At 40.0% G+C, this 22,693-nt stretch overlaps 1 protein-coding gene across 1 annotated transcript in view; it reads left to right on the top strand.

The window, feature by feature from the left end:
- Positions 1 to 10,647: 10,647 nt before the first annotated feature.
- nrg1 (neuregulin 1) overlaps positions 10,648 to 22,693 on the top strand; it is a 192,042-nt gene continuing 179,996 nt past the window's right edge. The window contains exon 1 of the mRNA XM_059965359.1: positions 10,648 to 10,954. Coding sequence (XP_059821342.1) covers positions 10,861 to 10,954 — 94 coding nt within the window. The 5' untranslated portion in view covers positions 10,648 to 10,860. The remainder of the gene's footprint in view (positions 10,955 to 22,693) is intronic.

Here is a 22,693-nt window from a genome sequence, read left to right as displayed (position 1 = left end):
CTAATTAGCAATGCCACTCTCCATTTCTTTTAACTCCCTCCTTGTGCCTTTTGAACCATCTACGCTCCAGAACATTCATTAGCCTTTCCTGCCCTTGCCACAGGCAAGTCTCTGCAATAGCCACATTGTTGTAAATTCCTGTACTGGTCCATGTTTATTCCTGATTCTACATTCCTGATACCTCTCACATTAAAACAGACACATTACAGCCTATCAAACTCATTGCAATTATACCATTTCCACTCCCTATCCTTCCTCACATGCTCTTTACATGCTGCATCTACTTTTACACCAACTGCCCCATGCTCTGATCTATCACTCTTGTTCCCATCCTCCTGGCACACTATTTTATACCCTCCCCTACAGCTCTTGCAAGCCAGCACACAAGGATATTGGTCGCCCTTGAGTTCAGGTGTACAGTTTTTTCTGTTGATCAGAGTCAAAAAAGCCATATTAAATCCACTGTGATTCAATGTTGTAAGACAATAAAACAAGAAACTTCCATGGGGTGCAGGTGGGTGGAGTGAATACTTATTTATAGGCACTGTAAACTATCCCTTTTGTACAAGTCATACCCCAGAAAAGTTCCACAAATCAGAAGCCCTGACATTAGCCACTCATTAACTTGCGAAATAATCCTTTTTTTTTACCTTCACTGGAGTATGATACAGACAGAAATCCAGAGATAACCACTATTTAGGGCATGTTTTTCAGCTGTCTACCTAGTTCCCCATATTATCTCTTCATGGCCTCATCCCTTTTCCAATCTGTTGTTGATACCAATATGTACCATGACTTCAGGTGCTTACCCCCTTCCCCCCTTCCCCCCCCCCCGTTAGAATGTTGTGGAGCAGATCTGAAATGTCCCTGGGACCTGGGGGGCAATATACCATGAGGGAGTCTCTTTCATGTCCACAGAATCTCCTGTCTGTTCTCCCAACTACTGAATCCCTGTCATCACCCCCCTCCCTTCTGAACCACAGGGCCAGACTCAGTGCCAGGAACCTGAGTGCCTTCCCTGTAGGTTGTCCTCTTCCCCGCCAACAGTATCCAAAGTCGTGCATGGGGAGTGACCAGCTGATGCACCATCAATAACTCACTCTGAGACGTAAAGGCGAGATATCGGCTTTTATTGACTGGAAGGAGGAACAAGCAGTGAGTGACCACCATACTACATCCTGGAGACTGAGAGGCCGGGCTCCAGCCTCAATCCCCTTTATACCGGGGTCTGTGGGAGGAGCCACAGGAGCAGTCAGCAGGGGGAGTGTCCAGACAGGTACATGTAGTTCACCACACCAGCTAATGGGAAATCCTTCATTATCAGATTTGCAGCTAGCATCTAGTGGTGTGCCACCGGGATTTATGCTGCAGTCTTTAGCAGTTGCAGTCCAGGAAGGAATCACGAGATGGGCAATTTAGGAAGTGGTGAGGAGGATTAAAAAAAACTGAAATAAATAAAGAAAATAAAAACACAAAATGCTGGCAGAACTCAGCAGGCCAGACAGCATCTATGGGAGGAGATAGTGACGACGTAGTGACTATAAGTGTGACGATTGTGTAAAGTAGTGACGATTTTTATATTTCCTTTATCTGCTCTCCCTGTCTCCACCCAAATTCATTGTGCATTATGAGCTTCTGAGCCAATATTATTTCTCAGCTCTTCAGGTTTTTCATCCGTAATCAAAAGAACTCTGAGAAATGCTTCTGGGCACAGACTATGTTGAGGAGGTGATAAATAAAGACAATTTTTCAGATAGAGTATAATGCTGAGAAATGTGAAGTTATGCAAGATGGCAGAAAGAATGAGAAAATATTTATATGGTGTGAGACTGCAAAATATTGTAGCACAAATAGGTCAGGGAGTCCTGGTTAATGGTTAACCAGCGTGGGGGAGGGATTTGATGTTCTTGTTGACATTTACGCAAATTTTTTTTGTGCATGGGGGAGGGGGTTGATGCTTTTCTTAAAATGACTTCCATGATTTTCTTTGTTTTGTGACTGTCTGGAGAAGACAAATCTTAAAGTTGTATAGTGGATACATACTTGGATAATAAATGTATCTCGAACCTTGAAACTCAAAATGTTAGCTTGTAGATACAGAAAGTAGTTTAGAAGGATATTTCAAAATAATTCAGGTTGTTTTTGCAAAGGGAACAAAGTGAAAAAGATTTGATGCAACATTGCAGAGTGCTGGATAACTGCACCATTGTGTGGAGTTTGATCTCCTTTGATAAGGAAGGACGTACTTGCATAGGAGATGGAATCATTGAGTATATACAAGGTAGAGATTTACAGATCTTTAATCCATGAGGGAATCAAGGGGACAAGAGGGAGACTGTGATGATTGAGGCTAAGGTTGGACCAGCCACGATCTCATCAAATAGCAGAGCAGGGTTATCAGAACTACTTCTACTCTTATTTCTTCAAAGTTCAAAGTAAATTTATCAGAGCATGTATATGTCACCGTATACTGCCCTGAGATTCATTTTCATGCAGACATTCACAGCAGAGCAAAGAAATACACAATCAATGGAAAACTACACACAAAGACTGACAAACAATCAATGTGCAAAGGACAAACTGTACAAGTACAAAATAATAACATAATAAATAAATACTGTTAAGTAAACAAATAATACTGAGAACATGAGTTATGGAGTCCTTGAAAGTGAGTCCATTGTACCATTCAGTGTTGAGTGAAGTTTCCATGTTGGTTCAGGAGCCTGATGGCTGCAGTGGGAAGGGAACATTGCCTGAATGGTAGGGGTCGTTGATAATGGATGTTGCTTTTTTGTGACAGTCCTCCTTATAGACATGCTCAAAGGTGGGGAGAGTATGTCATTATGTTATTATGGAAATGATCAACCATTTCTTAAAGTAGCTTTTTAAGCCTAATAACTGAATCTACACTTTCTACTAATATAATCAGTTTGCAGATAATCCTAAAGAGAAACATTGTGGATGCCTTTTATCCCATCAGGTCTACACTGACCATTAGCCACTCATTACACACGGATCCTGTAAAAATCTCTTTTTTCATTCTCTCCACATTTTCTTAGAACATAGAATAGTACAGCACAGGAACAGTTTAGTAATCAAAAGGACAACCTATCTAATCCACTCTTCCTACACAGTGTCCATATCCTTCCAGTTTCCTCACATTCATGTGCCTATCTAAACACCTCTTAAAAGTCTCTAGTATATCTGCCTCTAGCGCCTCTCCAGGCAGCACGTCCCAGGCACCTACCACTCTATGTAAAACACATGCCTCTCACATCTGCTTTGAAATGACCCCTCTCAACTTAAATGCATGCCCTTTGGTATTAGACTTCTTAACCCAGGGGAAACAGTACTGTCTGGCTACTCAATCTATGCTTCTCATAATCTATCATATGCCTCTATGCCTCTATCAGCTTTCCCTTCAGCCTCCGGCACTCCGGAGAAAACAACCCAAGCTTGTCCATTCTCTCGTTATATTACATGTCCTCTAAGACAAGCAGTATTTTGATAAACCTCTACTGCACCCCTTACAAAGCCCCGAGATCCTTCCTATAATGTGTCAACCAGAACTGTATGCAATACTCCAGATATAACCCAACCAGAATTTTTATAAAGCTGCATCATAACTTCCTGCCTATTCAACTCAATGCCTCGATTAATAAAGGGAAGCATGTCATATGCCTTTGAAATTATCCTATCAACCTGAGTAGCCTTTTTCAGGGAGCTATGAACTTGGACCCCAGGATCCCTTTGCTCATCAATATCATTAAGCATCTTGCCCTTAATAATGTACTGTCTCTTTACATTTGACCTACCAAGATGCACCACTTCACATTTATCTGAGCTAAACTCCATCTGCCATTCCTTTGCCCATGTCTGCAACTGACCAATATTATGCTGTATTCTTTGCCAGTCTTCTACACTATCCACAACACCACCTATCTTCATATCTTCTGCAAACTTACCAATCACTCATCTACATTTTCATCCAGCTCATGTATATCCATCACAAATTGCAAAGCTCCCAGTACAGATTCTTGCAGAACATCACTACATCAACTTCTCTATGTACAATGGCCAATAAAAGCACCAACCTAAATGCCTTTGGGATGTCAGAGGATGTCAGAGTAGTTGAAAGAAACCTAAGCTTTCACAGAGAGGACATGCAAACTCCATATAGATAGACAGCACCTGAGGACAAGAGTAATCCCTGTCTCTAGTGCCTTCAGCAGCCCCACTATCCCATCCTTTAAATAAATTAATATCTTAAAATAAATACTTCTTGCAAAGTTTGAAAACTTATTCTTGAAAATAAAAACTTAAACACAAATATAAATGAATGCATAGAGGTTTTTGTTGTTGTTTATTCCACAAAGGGTTATTATTTATTAATGTTTAATTTACACCCAAACATAGTTTATATCTTAGGCAAGGAATTTGTAAATGCTTAATGTGCTAATATAAAATTCTCATTAAGACAGACATTAGCATCATTATTCTATGGAAATTAACAGTTTAATGGCAATAACAAGAACTTGGTGCACACACTTAAGATCTGCATGATTACACTTTCCAGCTTGGAACTGAACAGCAGTAGTGTATAAATGATAGGCTCATCTTTGGCACTATCAATTTCTGTGTAAATAAATAATATACTTCTCAGAGCAGAGGATCCACTCAAATTCCTCTCATGTTCGATCTTGTAGGCAAAATAATGTTGAACTCCTGATAATGGTCGGCATTACTTTACCTGCAAGATTGAAGAATTTAAGTGGATCCACTTTCAAAATTATATTGTTTATTCACACAGAAATCGATAGTTCTTGATAACATCCATGTTTAACATCGCTTATAGAAGTGAAAGGAGGCTTATCCCCTAATCATAATATACTTAGAAACTTAATGCACTTTTCTGTTGACAATTTTCCACTATAAATTCTCACGGCCACATTTGGTCACTGTAAGTGCCTAGCTAGTTACACTTCCAATGAAGGTCCTATAGCACCAAACAGTGGCATGAAGATGAAATTACAGTATGAAATAAGGATGGGCAAAAAAACCCATAATGAACAAGCCCTGCACTTCACCTCAGACAGAACAGACGTATAAGGGGTATGATTCAGAATATCGCCACAACACTGCCTGGAATGTCAGAACATGAGAGGCAGGAAGTGAGTTATGTTGGAAACATTGAAAAGAACCATTTGTGCCTCTGCCATTAGACTCTGAATTATATTGGATCGGTGTAGGATGAGGCCGAGGTAAATGGGTTGGATACATGTACCTGGGGGATACTACATGGTCACAGAATCAGCCAGATGCCAATGGGATGTACACTTCCTGCTAATCTGTACAGAATACAGTGTGAACAACTTAAAGTTGGACATTGAGTAGCTATTTAAAAACAATTTTCCACATTATTAAATGTAGAAATGAAAACTTTTGCCACTTTTACATCTTTACAGAAAGTTCTGTTTTAATATCCAATTATATATAAGTATATTGATTTTATGGTTTTTAGTCGGTAAGTTTTTTTCCATTCAATATTGGTTATTATTGAGATATAATTACAATGTAGGGATGTTTTTATAATATTGTCACCACAATTAAAACAGGAAAGGGCTCAACTATCGCATACAATTTGGTATGAACTGAATATGCTGACAGTTCTTTTTCATGCCATGCATTCAATGAAATGTAATTCTTAGTAATCCTTGATCTTTAAAGAACTACTTTAGTTTTCCTTTAGTTACCTTTTGTCTTCATTGTGATGAACATCTCGTCTAGTAAAATAAGCTACTATAAACAGCTTGCTCACAGGAATACTGACACCAGCAATTAATATGGTCTCCAAAATCCTCCATTCACTTCTGAAAGGAGACCAGTTGATGAATTAGCACCACCAAGCTCAAGAAATTTCCTTGTTGAGAACTTCAAGGGTCCTTCAACACCTTTTCATCTCAGTATTTCTTGATCATTTTACTCAATGCCCCAATACAATATAATCCATATAATACAATTATTTATAATAGTAACATTCAATGCCATGTTAATATTATAAAACATTACCAGCCAATGAATTCTCATTTTCTTGAATGGTTGGGGCAAACTTTATTTCCCTTCAACCAGTCCATATTATCTAAATGTACCAAAAGTGCTAGGTTTTGGCTACATCGATTTTTTACATCCAAGACCCAGTCTGATGGGTTGAATGCATTCTCTGTTGAGTAAACCATGGATGTCTACTTAAACAATCGAAGATTGTCATGATAATCTCACTCAAGTGGGTCATAAGGATAGCTGTGTTTGAGGTCATGTAAAGCCATTGCGCAACAAACAGGGATGGATTGATGTTGATATCAAGCAGTAAATTTGGTAAATTATACATTGTTTATCATTTGCATCCTTTCCTTCAATAAGTACAGATTTTGTCCACCACTCCAAAAACAGTGTTTTCTGTAATTATAAATCAAAAGCATGCAAGTGTTTGAAAGAAGAGTTAAACATTAAAAGGGAAAAGCTTAGATCAGTTGATAGTGTTATTGAGGTTTGTTGGCCTTCGTTAGTTGACAGATTAAGAGCTGGGAGGTAATATTGCAACTTTATAAAACCTGGCTCGACCACACTTAGATTATTGTATTCAATTCCGACTGTCTCATTATAAGAAGGAAGTGGAAGCTTTAGGGACTGTTGAGAGGAGATTTACCAGGATGCTGCCTGAATGTGAGAACATGTTTTATGAGGATATGTTGAGCAAGCTAGGGCTTTTTTCTTTGGAGAGAAGCATGATGATTTGATAGAAGTGTACAAGATGATAAGAGGCCTAGATCGAGTGGACGGTAGAAGACATTTTTCCAGGGGCATAATTGCAAGCTGAGTGGAGGAATATATAGGTGGGATGTCAGAAGCAGGTTTTTTTTTAAGAGAGGGAATGGTAGGTTGTGGTGGAAGTAAGTACATTAGGGACAGGTAAGCATCTTTTAGATAGGCACATGGATATTAGAAACATGGAAGGAGTGAGGGGTTGGATTGATCTTAGAGTACATTAAAGGGTCAGCACAACATCGTGGGCCAAAGGGCATGAAATGCACTGTAATTTTCTAAGTTCTAGAACACCTTCCATAATGTCAGGTTTTAATGTGGTGTTTTGTTCAGAGGTAACTTTATTCTCATTCGAATGAAGAATTCATATTTTAAGCTAAACCTCTTCAAATTTCCAATCAAGTTGGTAAACTGTTAACTAAATTGTCTTGCGATTCAGATTGACACCGCACTGGTCATTACATTTCAGCCCAATGTAAGGAGCAGAGTTTCATCTTTTCAATGTGGGTCCCAAAGTAATACTGCAGCAATGCCACTCACCTATTCACTCAAACCACACCGACTAATAGATGCAGAGAAGAAGCATCTATTCTGTAGAATCTCCTGTTTCAGTGTTGTATTCAATTCCAGTCCTGATAGATAGTATCTGAGAATTACTCTCGTCCCAGTGTTGATTTGGCAATACTCAATAGTTTCGCTGATAGTCTTATCCATTGATGACAATCAACCATGGTAGCTGCCACTACATGTAAAGTGTTAGTTTATAACTTGTTAAAATTTGAATCAAATAAATGGAGCCCTTAATAACCATTACTATTATCCAATTTAATTATTTTGAATATACAAATTAGGTTGCTTCTTAAATGTGAGATTACCTGCCTCCACCCAGCAGTTTAAGCCTAGGTTCACAACAGATCTAATTATAACCTCAGCTCTGAATTCTTGCTACCATACAACTTTGTAGCTTTTTGTTTAACAAGAATCTTTCAACCCCAGCCTTAAAAATACTCAAAGACTTTGCTTCCACCATTGTCCTTTGAAGAAAAGAGTACCAACAAATATAATTCTTTATTTTTAAACAGTGACCCCTCCGCCTCATTCAAGTTTCTCCCTCAAGAAGAAGCATCTTCTCCAGATCTTATTTTTCAATCAATTCTCCTCAGACCCTTCTAAATGCAAACGCCTAATGTATCCAATGTTTTTTTTTAATTTAACAACCCAGCCATTCTACTCTTCCAAGCATAAACCTTCTTTGAATAGTTTCTATTGCATTTAAATCCTTCTTTAAATAAAGAAACCAGTTCTACATGCATTATTCCAGATGTGCCCTACATAACTGATGCATAGCCTCCCTTCTTTTATATTCAATTCCCATTGCAATAAACGATAAGATTCTATTGGCTTCCTTTATCAGTTGCTTCACATGCCATCTAGCCTTTTTGAATTATACACCAGGACAACTCAACCCCTTTGTATTTTAGAGAACTACATTTTTTTCATAATGTCGAGAATATATTTCTTTCATAGTTTTCTCAACCAAAATGGATAATTAACATCTTGCCATATTTAGAAGATTAAATATCTCGATGTCCTTATACTCTCTTCACAAATTGCTTTCCTTCGTATCATAGATAAATATAGTAGTTGTATGCAGTATTTGGTGTCTTCACCTAAATAAAATACATAAATTGTAAAATGTTGAAACTCCGACACCAATCCAATACATTAGATTACATATGCCCATCCTAAAGATGATGTATTAATATTTTCTATTTGCCAGATAGTCTTCTTATCTCCTGCATTGTGAATCTGTAGTCTGCTGAATGGCCTTTGATGTGGCACATTATCAAATGCCTTCTGGAAACTGAGGTCGCATATGCCCATCAGTTCAACTATATTACAGGAAAGGGGGAAATCAAAAAATTACTAGCCAAAGCAATAACCTCAGTACAAGGAGTTAAATTATGACATTAGAAGGAAAAAGACTCTAGTGAATTATCCAAAACATTCCCCACTATCCAAATGTGGCTAATTGCGAATCCAGATGTGGCTAATTACATTTCAAACTGGGAATAATATAGAACATTGTTGGGCACATAATCTCAGTCGAATCCATGGAAAATATTTTAAACTGTCATGAAAGAAAATAAATTCTCAATCTGCATATCAGTTATGCAGTCAGGCAACCTAATCTTGAAAGCCACCTCTTAGGATTAGTCCAGATTCCAAGTTTAGAAGTGAGACTGGCTTTTGAAGTAATGGGATTTGTCTAATTTTCCTTTAAAATCCATGTTAAGAATTTGATAAGACACAAGCAGGACATCCTATTCACTTACTTCCATTAGCCCCAAGCAGACATTTTGAGCAGATTACATATGGACCTTGTTCTTCATTGTCAAGATTTTCACTGAAGAGTCAAAGTGAATGAAGATAGAGTGGGCACTGAGCAACTAAAATAATGTGTGTGTGAATATCTTTGAAAAGGACAGAGTGGATGAATAAAACCCACCAAACCAAGGAAGTAATGTTTTATTGGTATAAGATCCTAGTTCCTTCTGGTTGGAACATTATACCCCTTTATGGACAATGCTTTACAGTGAAGGATTCTGAAATAGTTCCAGGGATGACAGTTTCATGAAGAAGATAAAGAAATGAATGCTGTTGTCCTAACAGCAGCGGGGACAGTTCGGTAATTTGATAGACATATAGTTATAAAGTCATAGAATACAGAAGCATTGTCGGCTTACCGCATTCATCCTGAATATTAAGTGCCCATTTCTAATACAATTGGACCATACTCTACTATGCCTTGGTGATTCAAGTGCTCATCCAGTTGCTTCTTAACTGTTGTAAGAGTACTCACCTCCACCATCTTCTCTCATCATAAAGTTAACACAGCATGGGTTAACCCCTTTGACCCAATTTGCCTATGCCAGCTAAGGCGCCCACCTAAGATAATTCCACTTACCCACACTTGGCCCACCACTCTAGATCTTTCATATTTATAAACCAGTTATTCAAATCATGTAGGGCTTAGAGCAGTGGTTCCCATGGACCAATACTATTAAGCAAGGGGTCTGTGAACCCCAAGTTGAGAACCGCTGGCTTAAAGGATTCCCCGCCCCCTCCAAGAGGTTGAAGATGGGGCAGACTGAAGGGGAGTTTAGCCAATGGGACACAAAGCTTCTCAGGGGAAAAAAGAGCTCAGGAAAAAGTACTCAGTCAGTGTTAGTTGTTGGGATTGGTGGAAATGGTTTCAATAGAAACCATTAAAAGGATAAGTACTTGAAGAATAAACGGTTGTAAAAACAGAAAGGCGGAGGGATTAATTTAGGTTTATTTACAGGGGAACTGCCTTGGTTGGAAGGGCAGAGGCATACTGGAAATAAATTCCACTCTGTGTTTATTGGGGAGGTTGCGGGGGATCGCCCGTGTATCCCTGAAAGTACCTAACTGGAGTGTGGAAAGGGCACCTCATTGCGTGATCTGCCTCCTCTCAGGAAGGAGTCTAAGCCAGTGAGTGGGCAGAAAAGTTTATCAGAAGTCACTAATTTTCCTGTTTTGTTTCGTGAACATCAAGCTATCTTTAAAAGCAAAACAAAACAAGAGAAATAAAAACAACAGCTGGAGTTTGGTCCTCCTATAAGATAATTTGGAAGCACATCCTCTCTCTGGAATAAGTAATGAAGCGTATCCTCAGACACCACCTCCCCCCACCCCACCCCTATGCGGGGTTTAATAAAAACACTGGCGTAAGTGTTAGCACTGGTGAGGTTTTACTCTAAGGGAGGGGCAATACGTGTTGGGCGCTTGAACAGCAAGACTTGGGAGGGGAAAAAAAAACTTCACTCAGTCCGCTCTCGGCTGCTGAGCAAGTTACAGGAGGGACCAGAACAGGACCAGGAGATTCCGGGACCAGAGTCGAACAGCCCAGCGCGACCTCTAAGCCATTTTCTGGCGTACGTTCACCTTGCCGGCGGATTTTAACTCTCATTCCGACATCACTTCTTGTTAACGCAACTAAAAACCAAGAGAAAAATGTCCGAGGGGAAACAGAGGGGAAGAGGTAAAGGAAAAGGCAGAGGGAAAAAGGACAGAAACAGACCGAAAACCAAGGAAGAAGATCAACCAGGTAAAAGTTTGGTGTTCTTAAAAAAAACTTTGGGAAACTTTTGCGAGCTGATTTCTGAGCTGTCATTGAGAAAACGCCAGCGCTGGCGATTCCTTCACTGTGAAAACCCTCTCCCGTCGCGTCTTCTTTGCTCAGACTTTCTCCTGAAACTGCTTATTTTATTTTTTGCCTTTGACTATTCGACTGTGGTATTCCTCCTCACCCCGGAGAATGGACTCTTTCTCTTTCGATTTCTTTAAATTTCTAATCGCTTTATTTCCCAATCCTGCCCAGAGTGAGATATGGAGATGGCTCTGTTTGAACTTACGCCGGTGAGTTACCTGGTTGCACCTGGGTCTAATGTCAGGGTAGCCCCCGTGTGGAGTATAGACCTAGTCACTTACTATTGGAAATGTGCCTCACAACGCGCTGACAGCACCCTCTGGACGTCCCGAGGGCTCCCTCTGCTGGCCTCGTCCGATGTAACCTGGTACTGACTGCTCTCTTTCTACCTACCTGGTGGCCCCGTCCTCGGCTCGGCATCCTCTTGCTTGCATCTGATTAACTTTTCAAGGAGCAGTAGTGACTTAAAGAATTTTAACTTTAGAGTTGGCCAGACGCTGAGACCAGCGTGGTACCAGCTAATGATGCCTTAACCAAAGTGTTGAGAAGGAGTAACAAGGGTAGATAGCGGAGTCGTAAATTGTCGGGTCACTCAATTCCTGAAACTTTATAATTGCATATCCCTCTCCATAGATGTTGCCTGATTTGTTGAGTTCCTCTGTTGTTTAATGTATATAAACTAATTACACTAACTCAAACTGTAAAAGATGTGGATATCAAAATAACCCTTTAAAGAATGCTGAGGGTGAAGGAGCAGGCAAGGAGGACCCAAGGATTGGTGGATTCCACTGGATGTACACTGATGACCACTCTGAGCTTTTCAGTCCCCTGATCAACCTTAAAGATATTTTTGGGATCACAGCCCATAAAAATCCTGCTGTGATCAGAACGAGCTGACTCACTGGATATTTCAAAGGGTTAAATAGGTTGAATAAATATGTGAAGGAAAACCAAATGCAGAGGCAAGTTAGAGACGATGAAGGTGTAGTTGGATGGAATTTATAAAGAAACTAGCATGAGTTCAATAGGCTGAATGGTCTCTGTCCAAAATTTCTATTAGTTGTGGAGTCATACAGTAGAGAAACCAACCCTTTGGCTCAACTCGACCTAGTTGACCTTTACGGTCACCTCAACTCTGTGCTAATCCCACTTGCCCACACTAGGCATGTATTCCAAGCGCATACCCAATAGACTTGTAAAGTATTTGTACTTGAAGTACACTGAGAAAGAATATCAGTATGTGTAATTTGAGGCAATCAGTGCATGGTATTGTTTTGATTTTTATTATTCAGTACAATCTGGAAGGCTCTGAGGATATAGTTAACACCTCATCGTGAGTGACTTTGTTAGAGGGAGGAGATGAAATTACCGCTGGTGCTTCGTGAACTGCTGAAAAATTTCCTGATTCCTAGAAACTGAGCTCATTATCATATCACGGTGATAGCTACTTTGATTTGGGGTGGGTCAGCTCTTCCTTACTCCATAATTATGAACCCTGAACAGTGCTTAAAAGGCTCCCAGAGCAGTGCCTGGGATACAAACCGTAATGATATTCTGGTCCAAATTAACCTTTATGGTCTCTCCTGCTGTGGATTACCATTGGCAGGATATGTATCAATTTAGGCATTTTGCTGTAGGCGATTGGTCAAAGTAGGAAATTAGAGGACCAAAATTTATTCATTGCTTTCCACAATGCTTTGCTGTGGCCATTGTCAAAACGTGATAGCTAGTTTGCACACAATAGGGAGATAACAATAGTAATGTGGTACTGATCAGCTATCTGTGGGTTGAGGGACAGAAGTTATCCAGGTCACTAAGAAAATGTGCCCTGCTGCCTTCAAAATAGTGTCGCAAGATATCTTGCACTGAACTCAAGAGTCCTGAAAATAAACCCGATATTTTAATACAAGACTATTTGTTGAACGTAGATGTATTAGAATGAGTAGGAAAGGGGGATAGATAACAAGCAAACAATAGAATAGCCAACCCTCAAGTGGAAGAACTTCTTCAATGCACACTGGGAGGCTAGCTATTTCTAATTAATTCAGTGATAAACCGTGGAATGAATCTCAGACAGCTAAATTCGCATACTGATCAATATGCTGATTCTAGATCAGCAGATTATTTTTACTTTAAGTGCTTACACCAGCATAATGGTTTTTATACTTATGAATGTCGAACCACTGTTAAGAATATTTACCATGAAAATGAGCAACCTGAAAACCAATTTTGTATAGGAACATCCGTACCGACAAAAGCTTTCCTGAAAACCGAGGAGGTTGTTTGATGTATGTCTCAATGGGGGAGTAATATATTCTCCTGACTGCAAATTTCTTCATATTAAAAAATTGTAGAATAATTCATAAATTGGTGAGTATGGTGGGTTGACCTTCATTAGTTAGAGGATTGAGTTCTAGAGCCCCGAGGTAATGTTGCAACTCCGTAAACCCTGGCTACACCACACTTGGAATATTGTGTTCAGTTTATGTCACCTCAATATAAGAAGGATATGGAAGCTTTAGAAGGTATAGAAGAGATCTATCTGAATGTTACTTGGATTAGTGAACATGTTTTATGAGGAAAGGCTGAGCAAGCTAAGGCTTTTCTCTTTAGAGTGAATGAGGATGGGAAACAACTTGAGAGAAGTGTATAATGTTATAAAAGGCATAGATAGAGTGGACAGCCAGCACCTTTTCCCCAGGGTGGCAATGGCCAATACCAGAGGGCATCCATTTAAAGTAGATGGAAGAAAGTTTAGGAGAGATATCTGAAGATTTTTTTTACACTGCTGGGGTGGTGGTAGAGGCTGATTAGGGATGTTTAAGGGACTCTTAGGCACCGAGCTGTTCTATAGAAGTATTTTGCTTTGTCCGAATACTTCACTCTTGTGTCCGAGATCTGTTGTCTCAATTAAACGATGTGCCCACTATTATTGGTTAAAATTGCTCTGCAGAGTCAATCATCTCTTTAACCTAATCAGAATCCATCTGAATAAACAGGATTACGGGTTGTTAAATCCTATTAATTAAATTAAAAGAGCCTTAGAGCCATTTAACTTAAAAGAAAACCACATTTTGTAAAAGTGTCCTTTAAAAAGTACTCAACTTTTAGTGAGATCTGCTTCTTATTTATTGAATTTTAAGGGTTTAGCATTTCACACATTAGCATTTCAATTTTTTTTAACTCTCTTTTTTAGCTCTGTGATTGGAAATAAGTCAACCAGTGAGTTTAGGGGTTATTGTGCTTTGAAGACTACAAGAAGCTTGAGCCATAGTAAAAACTAGATTTCGCAGGGAATAAATTTGCCTGGATCACTTTACAAAGAGTTAACATTAGTAAGGTGGGTCAAAAAGCCTTTTCTTTCCTGCTGTAAAAGTTCAGTGATTCTAAATAAATAGCGATGAACATCTTGCTGTTGTAGATGACAACTGTTTCTATACCGTCACTGGGTTATGATAAAGTTGTATTTTAATTCTTTTGCTATTCTTTAGCTAAGTAGTTGTAATAATGAAAGCAGATTTAAACTTGCTAATCTCCTGAAGTAACTCAAACTCTGAGAGAAGTTATTTTGGGTTTGCTTCTTCTGCTATCTTGACGTCACACTCCTGTATCTAATAAAGTGGCCACTGAATGTATGTTCATGGTCTTCTGCTGTAACCCATCCACTGAGGTTTGATGTGTTGTGCATTCAGAGATGCTCTTCTGCACACCACTGTTATAACATTTGGTTATTTGACAGGAAGGTTATTTTACTGTCAGCTTGAACGTGTCTGGCCATTCTCCTCTGACATCTTTCATTAACGAGGTGTTCTTGCCTGCAGACTGCCACTCGTGGGTATATTTCATTCTCTGTAAACTCTGGTGTATGAAAACCCCAGGAAATCAGCAGTTTCGGAGACACTCAAGCCACCCCACTGGCACCAATAATCTTTCCATGATCATAGTCACTTGCATCATACTTCTTCCCCATTTTGGTGTTTTGGGACAACTGAACCTCATGACCAGGTCTGCATGCTTTTATGCATTGAGTTACTGCTATGTGATTGGCTGTTTAGATATTTGCCAATTAGGTGGCCACTAGGTGTATGTGTCAATCTGATCGGAACACTTGGAACAAACTAGTGGAGCCCCAGCACCGAAAACCTTTGTTTAATTCTGACCTCCAGTCCTATCTGTGTGGTGTTACACGATGCAGCATTTCAGCCTGAAACACCTGCCACCCCTTTGCCTCTACAGACACTGCCTAATCTACTGTGTTCCTGCAGCAGTTTGCTTTTTGCCGGAGTTTACATGTTCTCCTTGACCATGTGAGTTTCTCAAGGATGCTCCAACATAATCCCACCTCTCTGAGACGTGCTGGTGGGGAGGTTAATTGCTCATTTGGACTGTCCATGGTGTGTGAATAAGTAGGAAAGTTTGTGGGGAGTTCAATGTGAATTTAGGGAGAATAGATTCCAGGGGAAAATACTGAGCCAGTATAACCACCTCCTATGGTGTAGGAAAACATGAAAATATGAAATGTGTGTGGGTGGAAAGAAAAGCCAACCTACCTATTTACTGTTTCAATCTTCGTGTAGATCTCAAGCATTGTTTACAAACTAAAAAACTTGTGTCTCAGCGGTAACTCAGTGGTTCCTGAGCACTGAGACTGCTCGGGGTGAGGGTGTATAGCTTGTTGCTCTGGGGAGGGCTTGAACCAGAGAACTCGTCCCCATTTTCCCATGCAGTTTTCACTTTCTGGTTTGTAGTGACTGAGTTGCATGACTCTGGAAGCTGGCAGTAGGGCCAATGGTGAACCAGAATGGGTGACGGCAATTCTTTTCCAAGCCCAGAGACAAAATTCAAATCTGTAAACATGAAAGTACTTTGTGGTTTCTAATTGTATTTAAATGACTGAAGTGCCTGTAACTGGAATCCACACCACCGTTTGATGCTTCCAGCCTTAGACGATACCGCCTAGTTATTATATTCCTCAGTTATGTAATAGCAGAGCTGACAATGGCAGTGATGTGTTAATCATTTACCTGCTGTGCAATTACACCTGGATTAACTACTTTTGCAAATTCCTTCCATACGGAATACTATGAGATCTTCTGACACACTGTAGTATTTGGCCTGATTGCTCAGAAGGCGTGGGACTGTTGATAGCAACAGCTCTTGGCTTGTGCACTGGTGTACTTCCTCAGATAAGGTGTTCCAATTGAAGGTCTAATATTAATCCGATACTTTAGTTGATGGTGTAGCATGTTTCACTGCAATACTTTTGAGGTCACATTTGTGGCTCATAAAAAGGTAAGTATGTGAATGATAGGGAGAAGTGACTTCATGAACAGTTAAAGCCTCCAAATAGATTCCGAGATTTTTACTCCACAAGACTATCCAGTAGTCTACTCCACACAAAGATCACTCTTTGCATGTGCAATGCACCTTCGTAAGTCTACTTTGTTATCTTGAACCCATCGACCTTTCATCTTGGTCTTTCAATTCAAAATACAATCCTCAAATTATCCTTAAGGACCTAAAATGTTAACTGATGCAGCTTGACCTGTTGAGTGTTTCCAGCATTTTCATTATTCTCTGATTATTTTGAATTACCTTTCCCATTCCCTTTACATTTGCAAGTACCTGAAAACAACCAGCTATCTGGTGTTTCATAGCTTCTAACACCAGGATTCTGCCCTTGAACCTCTTTGCATTCTTCCTGGGTGTCAGGAGCCATGCACGGATGCACTATGTCCCAAAATTCAGAGACTTCTTGTTGACAGCAATGCCGCACCTGTTTGGCACAAAAGAAACCACAGCCAAAAGGAGATTAGAAGAAATTCTGACACCCATTAGCTCTCAGTTGAGTAATGCCATGATTTTTAAAACTCTTATCCTTGATTACAGAGCTTTGCTGCTCCTGATTCTTGTAACTTCCTTAAGCCCCACAATCCTCTTCCCCATTCCTGATCTCATCTCTCTGTCTCTGGAATGTGTGCCTAATCAGAAATTGGATGCTGGAGGCGGAAGAAGCTATTCCTGAAACATTGAATCTGTATCTTCAGGCTCCCATACATCCTCGTTGATGGCATCAGTGAGATACCAACTCCCTAAGCAAAGACCTGAACCATCTTCAAATTGCCTATCACCACAATAGGCCCACAGTAGATGCATTCTCAATATCTCACTGTTCAGTCTTGGATCACCTGGACAATAGTAATACCTACGTCAGGCGGCTGTTTATTGATTACAGCTCAGTGTTCAACACAATCATACCTTTAGTACTAATTAAAAAGCTCCAAAACTTGGGCCTATGTACCTCCCTCTGCAACTGGATCCTTGATTTCCTCACCTGTGCAGATCAGAAATCATATCACTTTGCTGACAGTCAACATTGACGCACCTTAATGGTGCGTGCTTAGCCGACTGCTCTACTCTCTCTGCAGCCACAAGTATGTGGAGAGGCACAGCACAGAGGCCATCCATAAATTTGCTGATGATGCAACTATTGTTGGCAGAATTTCATGAGAGGTGTGCAGGAGTGAGATCTATCAGCTTGTTGCAACAGTAACCTTGCAATCAACATCAGTAAGGCCAAGGAATTGATTGTGGACTTCAGGAAGAAGTCGTCGAGGGAACACGTACCAGTTCTTATTGAGGAACCAGCAGTGGAAAAGGTGAGCAACTTTAAGTTCCTGGGTGGCAACATCTCTGAAGATCTATCCTGGGCCCTCCATATTGATGCAATTACAAAGAAGGCATGAAAGTGGCTATATTTCATTAGGAGTTTGAAGAGACGTGGTATGTCTCTCACATATCTCTATAGATGTACCGTGGAGAGAATTCTAACTGGCTACATTACCATCTGGTATCGAGGGCCACTGCAGAGGACTGGAAAAAGCCGCAGAAATTTGCAAACTCAGCCAGCTCCATCATAGGCACTAGCCTCCCTGGCATCAAGGACACCTTCAAAAGGTAATGCCCATCACCCAGGATATACCCGCTTCTCACCGATACCAACATGAGGATTGTATGGGAGCCTGAAGATACAGATCCAAGGCTTCAGGAATAGCTTCTTCCCCTCCAGCATCAGGTTTCTGATTGGGCAATGAACCCATAGGCACTCTCTATTTTTTCTAATTTTGGTCTATTTTTGTCCTACTTATTTATATATTTCTTATTGTAATTTATATTTTTTCATTATTATGTATTACAACATACTGCTGCCACAAATTAACAAATTTCACAACATGTGCCAGTGATATTAAAACCGATTTGGATGTTGAGTCCCGGCCAAGAATTCCCTTCCTTAACCTCCAGATATCATTCTCCTACTTTAATAAACAAATTAAATCACCTGTCCAATTAAAACCTTGTCAAACTGCTTGGAACATTCTATTAAGTTATCCTATTTTGATGATTTTGTTTATTAAATATGGTCCTGGCATGAAATTAGTTACATGTAAGTTGTATATCGGTTGTCTTACGTATATACATATAAAATATAAAGTACTATTCTTCTAAAATGAGTGATGGTCTGTTGATCTTTATCATTTATTTCTTGAGTTGCATTCTGAAGCAGAAATGACAAAAAAAAACTCCTCGCTCTACGCTGATTGTGGTAACTTGTTAATCACTATAATGCCACAGGAAACAATGTGATCATTTTGAAATCAAATATTTCTTTGAAAGACCAGAGAGTTAGACAATTATAGCATGACTTCAGAGTTGCAGAGTACTTTTCTAGATTTGAATTCAACATGAGCTGGAGGGTGAAATCATTTCCATCCTGGACCTGCTGCTATAATTGGATTATCTACGAGTGCTCCTTGGCTAATTTTGAGGTGTTTCGATTAGTTACAAGTAGGTTCAGTCCACAGTGCATCTTTGATTCAGAGCTTATTGATAGTAGATCAACGGTTTAATGGGAAGCCTTTAGGATTATTTGCACTATACATAAGGAAAGGTACTCAGTTAATGTTGATTCTGGAGTGCTCTGATTGAATCAGAGGATTTTTGAGCCAGCTGTGCTCTACTCTTGAGGAGTACTTGATGCAGATCTGACAATAAAAGAAAGAAAGAAGTTTTTGCTTCAGAGAACTGAATGATTTCACAATGTGCATGCTGTATTTCAGGCGCACTGTTTTGTAATTTGTCAGACAAAGGCTTTTGTAAAGAAATATGGTGGGGGGTGGTTAGCATGGACTGAACATATTGTTGGTACATCTGTTGGTGGGCAGGATACAAGGCAAGGTTACATACACTTTGTAAGTGCTTTAATCAGAGCAGCAGTGGTGAATACTGAAGTGTAAACTTCCCTGCCCTGACCCTCAGCAGCTTTTCTTTTACTATCTGAGCTCATTTCAGGAATGGGTTCTACAAACTTCTCCACTGAATTCTTTCAGTCTAAGTTTATGTGGAGTTACCAGTTCTTCAAATTAACTCCTATTGCATTTGACTTTAAGTGGTATTTTGGTATCAATTTTTATTCCCGTTTCTTTCCTGCATGGAGGTTTTCTTTTCAAAATCACTTGCCTATTTGCCTGTAATAATGAGTTTATGTTAAACCTATTCCCTCTTTCTGCTGGCACTCCTGACATATAGTTCTAGATGATAAGAACATCTAATTAAGGGACCGTGCCCACACTTTATCGTCTGTAATATTAGAGGAAGGGTTTCATAAAGAAGTCTCAAGTTGATCCAATGTATGGTTCATCCAACAGAGATCAGAGTTTAGGGATTATATGTGTCCTAAATATGCACATGCATTTGCTAGGAGACATTCCTGAATGGGTGTTAGGGCTTGCTCCACTGTACTGCATGAGAGATCAAAGAAATAGGAACAACGTCTCTGGAGGGATGCAGAATTCCTGAGGTTGGACATGGAAAGGCTATGGAGTCATGGGATCATAGAGCATGGAAATTGCTCCTTCAGCCAAAAGGTTCCATGTTAGCCATCAAACACACAGTTTGCATCTATAGGGAGAAGCGCTGCCGACGCTTTGGGCTGAGTCCCTTCGTCAGGACTGTCTCGGCCTGAAACGTCGACAGTGCTTCTCCCTATAGGTGCTGCCTGGCCTGCTGTGTTCCACCAGCATTTTGTGTGTGTTGCCTGAATTTCCAGCATCTGCAGATTTCCTCGTGTTTGCCTTTTAAAAGCACATAATTTGACCCGGCTACACTAATCTTATTCTCCACATTTCCCATCAACTCCTCCTCTGACTCTCCCCAACAGAAACAGACGCAATTATGATAAGTTTAAGATTTACGTGACTGGTAGCCTGGAGCCTCAGCAGAAGGACGATACTAAGTGGGACTTGGGTGCAAATGACGAAAGGAGCCTCAGATCTTGAATAAGTTAAGGCAGAGGTGAAGTCATTTGAAGTTACAGTACATAGGGGATAAGTAATCAAAGTAAATGATGTCATTTCTGACATTACTGACATAAGGTTACAGACTAGAAGTTTCAGACATAAAAGATCTTAGTAATGGAGAAAATATGAAGGTTGGATGTTCACTTCAGGATCAAATAGGCAGTGAAGTAGTTGTCTTATTATCTGGGGAAGTGTCCGGGGGCAGTGTGTGAAATCAATGTCTGGGACATAACAATTCTCTTCAATGAAATACCACAAAATTATTCAGAGCAGATTGCTGTCCTGAGACTATAAAGGATGTCACCAGTTCAATTCTGAATTCCTCCTCCTTTTGCAAGACTGACCAAGGTGTTTCCTGCTCCTCTGTAAAAAGAATGACGGTGAAATAAATAGCATTTATTGACTTGCTGTGCATGACAGAAACAGAATCATCTCTGCAAATTAGTTAAATTGTATAACCTGAACAGTTCACAAATCAGAAGTGTGGCTGCAAACTGAATTTCCTCCTGTCAGATGACGCCTGCAGCCCTACAGCAGCCGACATATCCACCCCGCCAGTCTCCCACTCACTCATTTGTATGGACAGACTGTACATTAGTCAAATGCTGCTGAGCTGAGGAGGAACTGTACCCTCTCCACTATTAGAATTATCAAGTTGATCTCTTGAATCGCAAGGCTTAAAAGATTATGGACCAAGTGTTGGTAAGTTGGATTAGGAGAACTGGATAATCGGTGGTATGCACGGACAAGATGGTACAAGGGAGGGGCTGTTTCTTTGCTCAGTGACCTACTCTTCTACATCTACTCTTGGGAGCCCAGGTAGGGGTAGGTGGGGTTGTTCAGGAGAGTAGTTTGAGAGGTCCCACTCATGACTACAGCTGCCCATGTGAGTGTGGACTTTGCCTCAACAATGTGTTACTTCCTGTAGTCAATCCTGTTTGCCTAGGCTGAGGGAACAATGTTCTGTAGGGCTGCTAAAATTACTTGGGAGAAGGTCACTTCATCAACAGCAGCAATCAGGAATTTGAGATTAGGGAGGGGAAATGAATCCTTTGGATCCATATTTAGTTGTAGCCCCTCCAGACCGAACAAATGAGAATCTCCATGTTCTACATTGCTGGAAGAGTGATAATATCAACACAAAAAAGTGAGAACAGCTCAGGAGCTGAATTACTTGGGTGATGCCTATAGACAGAATAACTCAGAAATAGTCTACTGAGAAATAAATCTTTCAGGCCCTGCACCTGCAGAAAATCCAGTCTTCCATACAAATAAATGGAAAACCACAGAGTACAGAATCATTCCATCCATTTATGCTTCTGTCCAGACTTTATGATCTTTGCAGAACCAATTCCACGGCTTTCTAAAACAGCAGAATAAAAGAGAATGGAATATTTCTGTATTTACTTTATCTTGCTAACCTATTTTTCTGACAGTTATGTCATTACTAAAACTATACAGTCACATCACGCAGGACGATATCACTGCCACTTACACAGGGAACCACAGTGATTCAAAGTCAGATATTTTTCAAGGACTGAAGAGTATCCTGACAGACAGCAACCAATAACTATGATGATTGAGAACGAGAACTGAAATTGCTCAGTGCTCAGCCATATATTTTCAGGGCAGTGCACGGAGGGAGCAGCAGTAAGTGGAATTTCCAGCTGCATCTTCTGGGAAGGTGAAGGAGGACACTTCTTGGCAACAAGATATAGAGCATCAAAGTGTGTCAACGAAGCATGTCACAAAGTTGTATGTACTTAGGCTGAACACTTACAATTAGAGTCAATCAGAAGTTTCGCAATGTGCTGCATTAGGTGAATCTCTTCAACAGAAAAAAAAATCTCTTTGCTCATGAGGCTTTGTAGATTAAATTTCAGCTGTTGCTCAAAAAGCTAATTAACTAAGTTTCATGCAGTGCTATCCTTAGTACTTGTTCTGCTTTGGTCATTTGCAATATGTTATAAATATCTTATGCTATTTTTCCCCATGAGAAACCTTTGTTTGAATCTATATTGCAAGCTATCAGAGTATCTTCTCGTGCTGCATTATGCCCTCCCACCTATGGCATTGCTGTTGTGCTTCTATTTTACATTTCTGAGACCGTGCTCCCAGATTTAAGAGAAACTTCTAATTCCAAGTCTGTGCTTCAATTTGTGTTTCTTTTTTCGAACTAACGATGAAGATGAAATGTTTAAGAACATGTACATCTGATTTGCTGGTAGATAAGGTTACAATTGGAGTTTTCAACATGATGCTAACTTCACCATATCTCACT

This window comes from Hypanus sabinus, chromosome 3 (assembly GCF_030144855.1).
Source record: "Hypanus sabinus isolate sHypSab1 chromosome 3, sHypSab1.hap1, whole genome shotgun sequence".
Lineage (NCBI taxonomy): Eukaryota > Metazoa > Chordata > Chondrichthyes > Myliobatiformes > Dasyatidae > Hypanus > Hypanus sabinus.
Note: the sequence above shows the minus strand (reverse complement) of the source record. Positions and strands in the feature narration are given on the sequence as shown.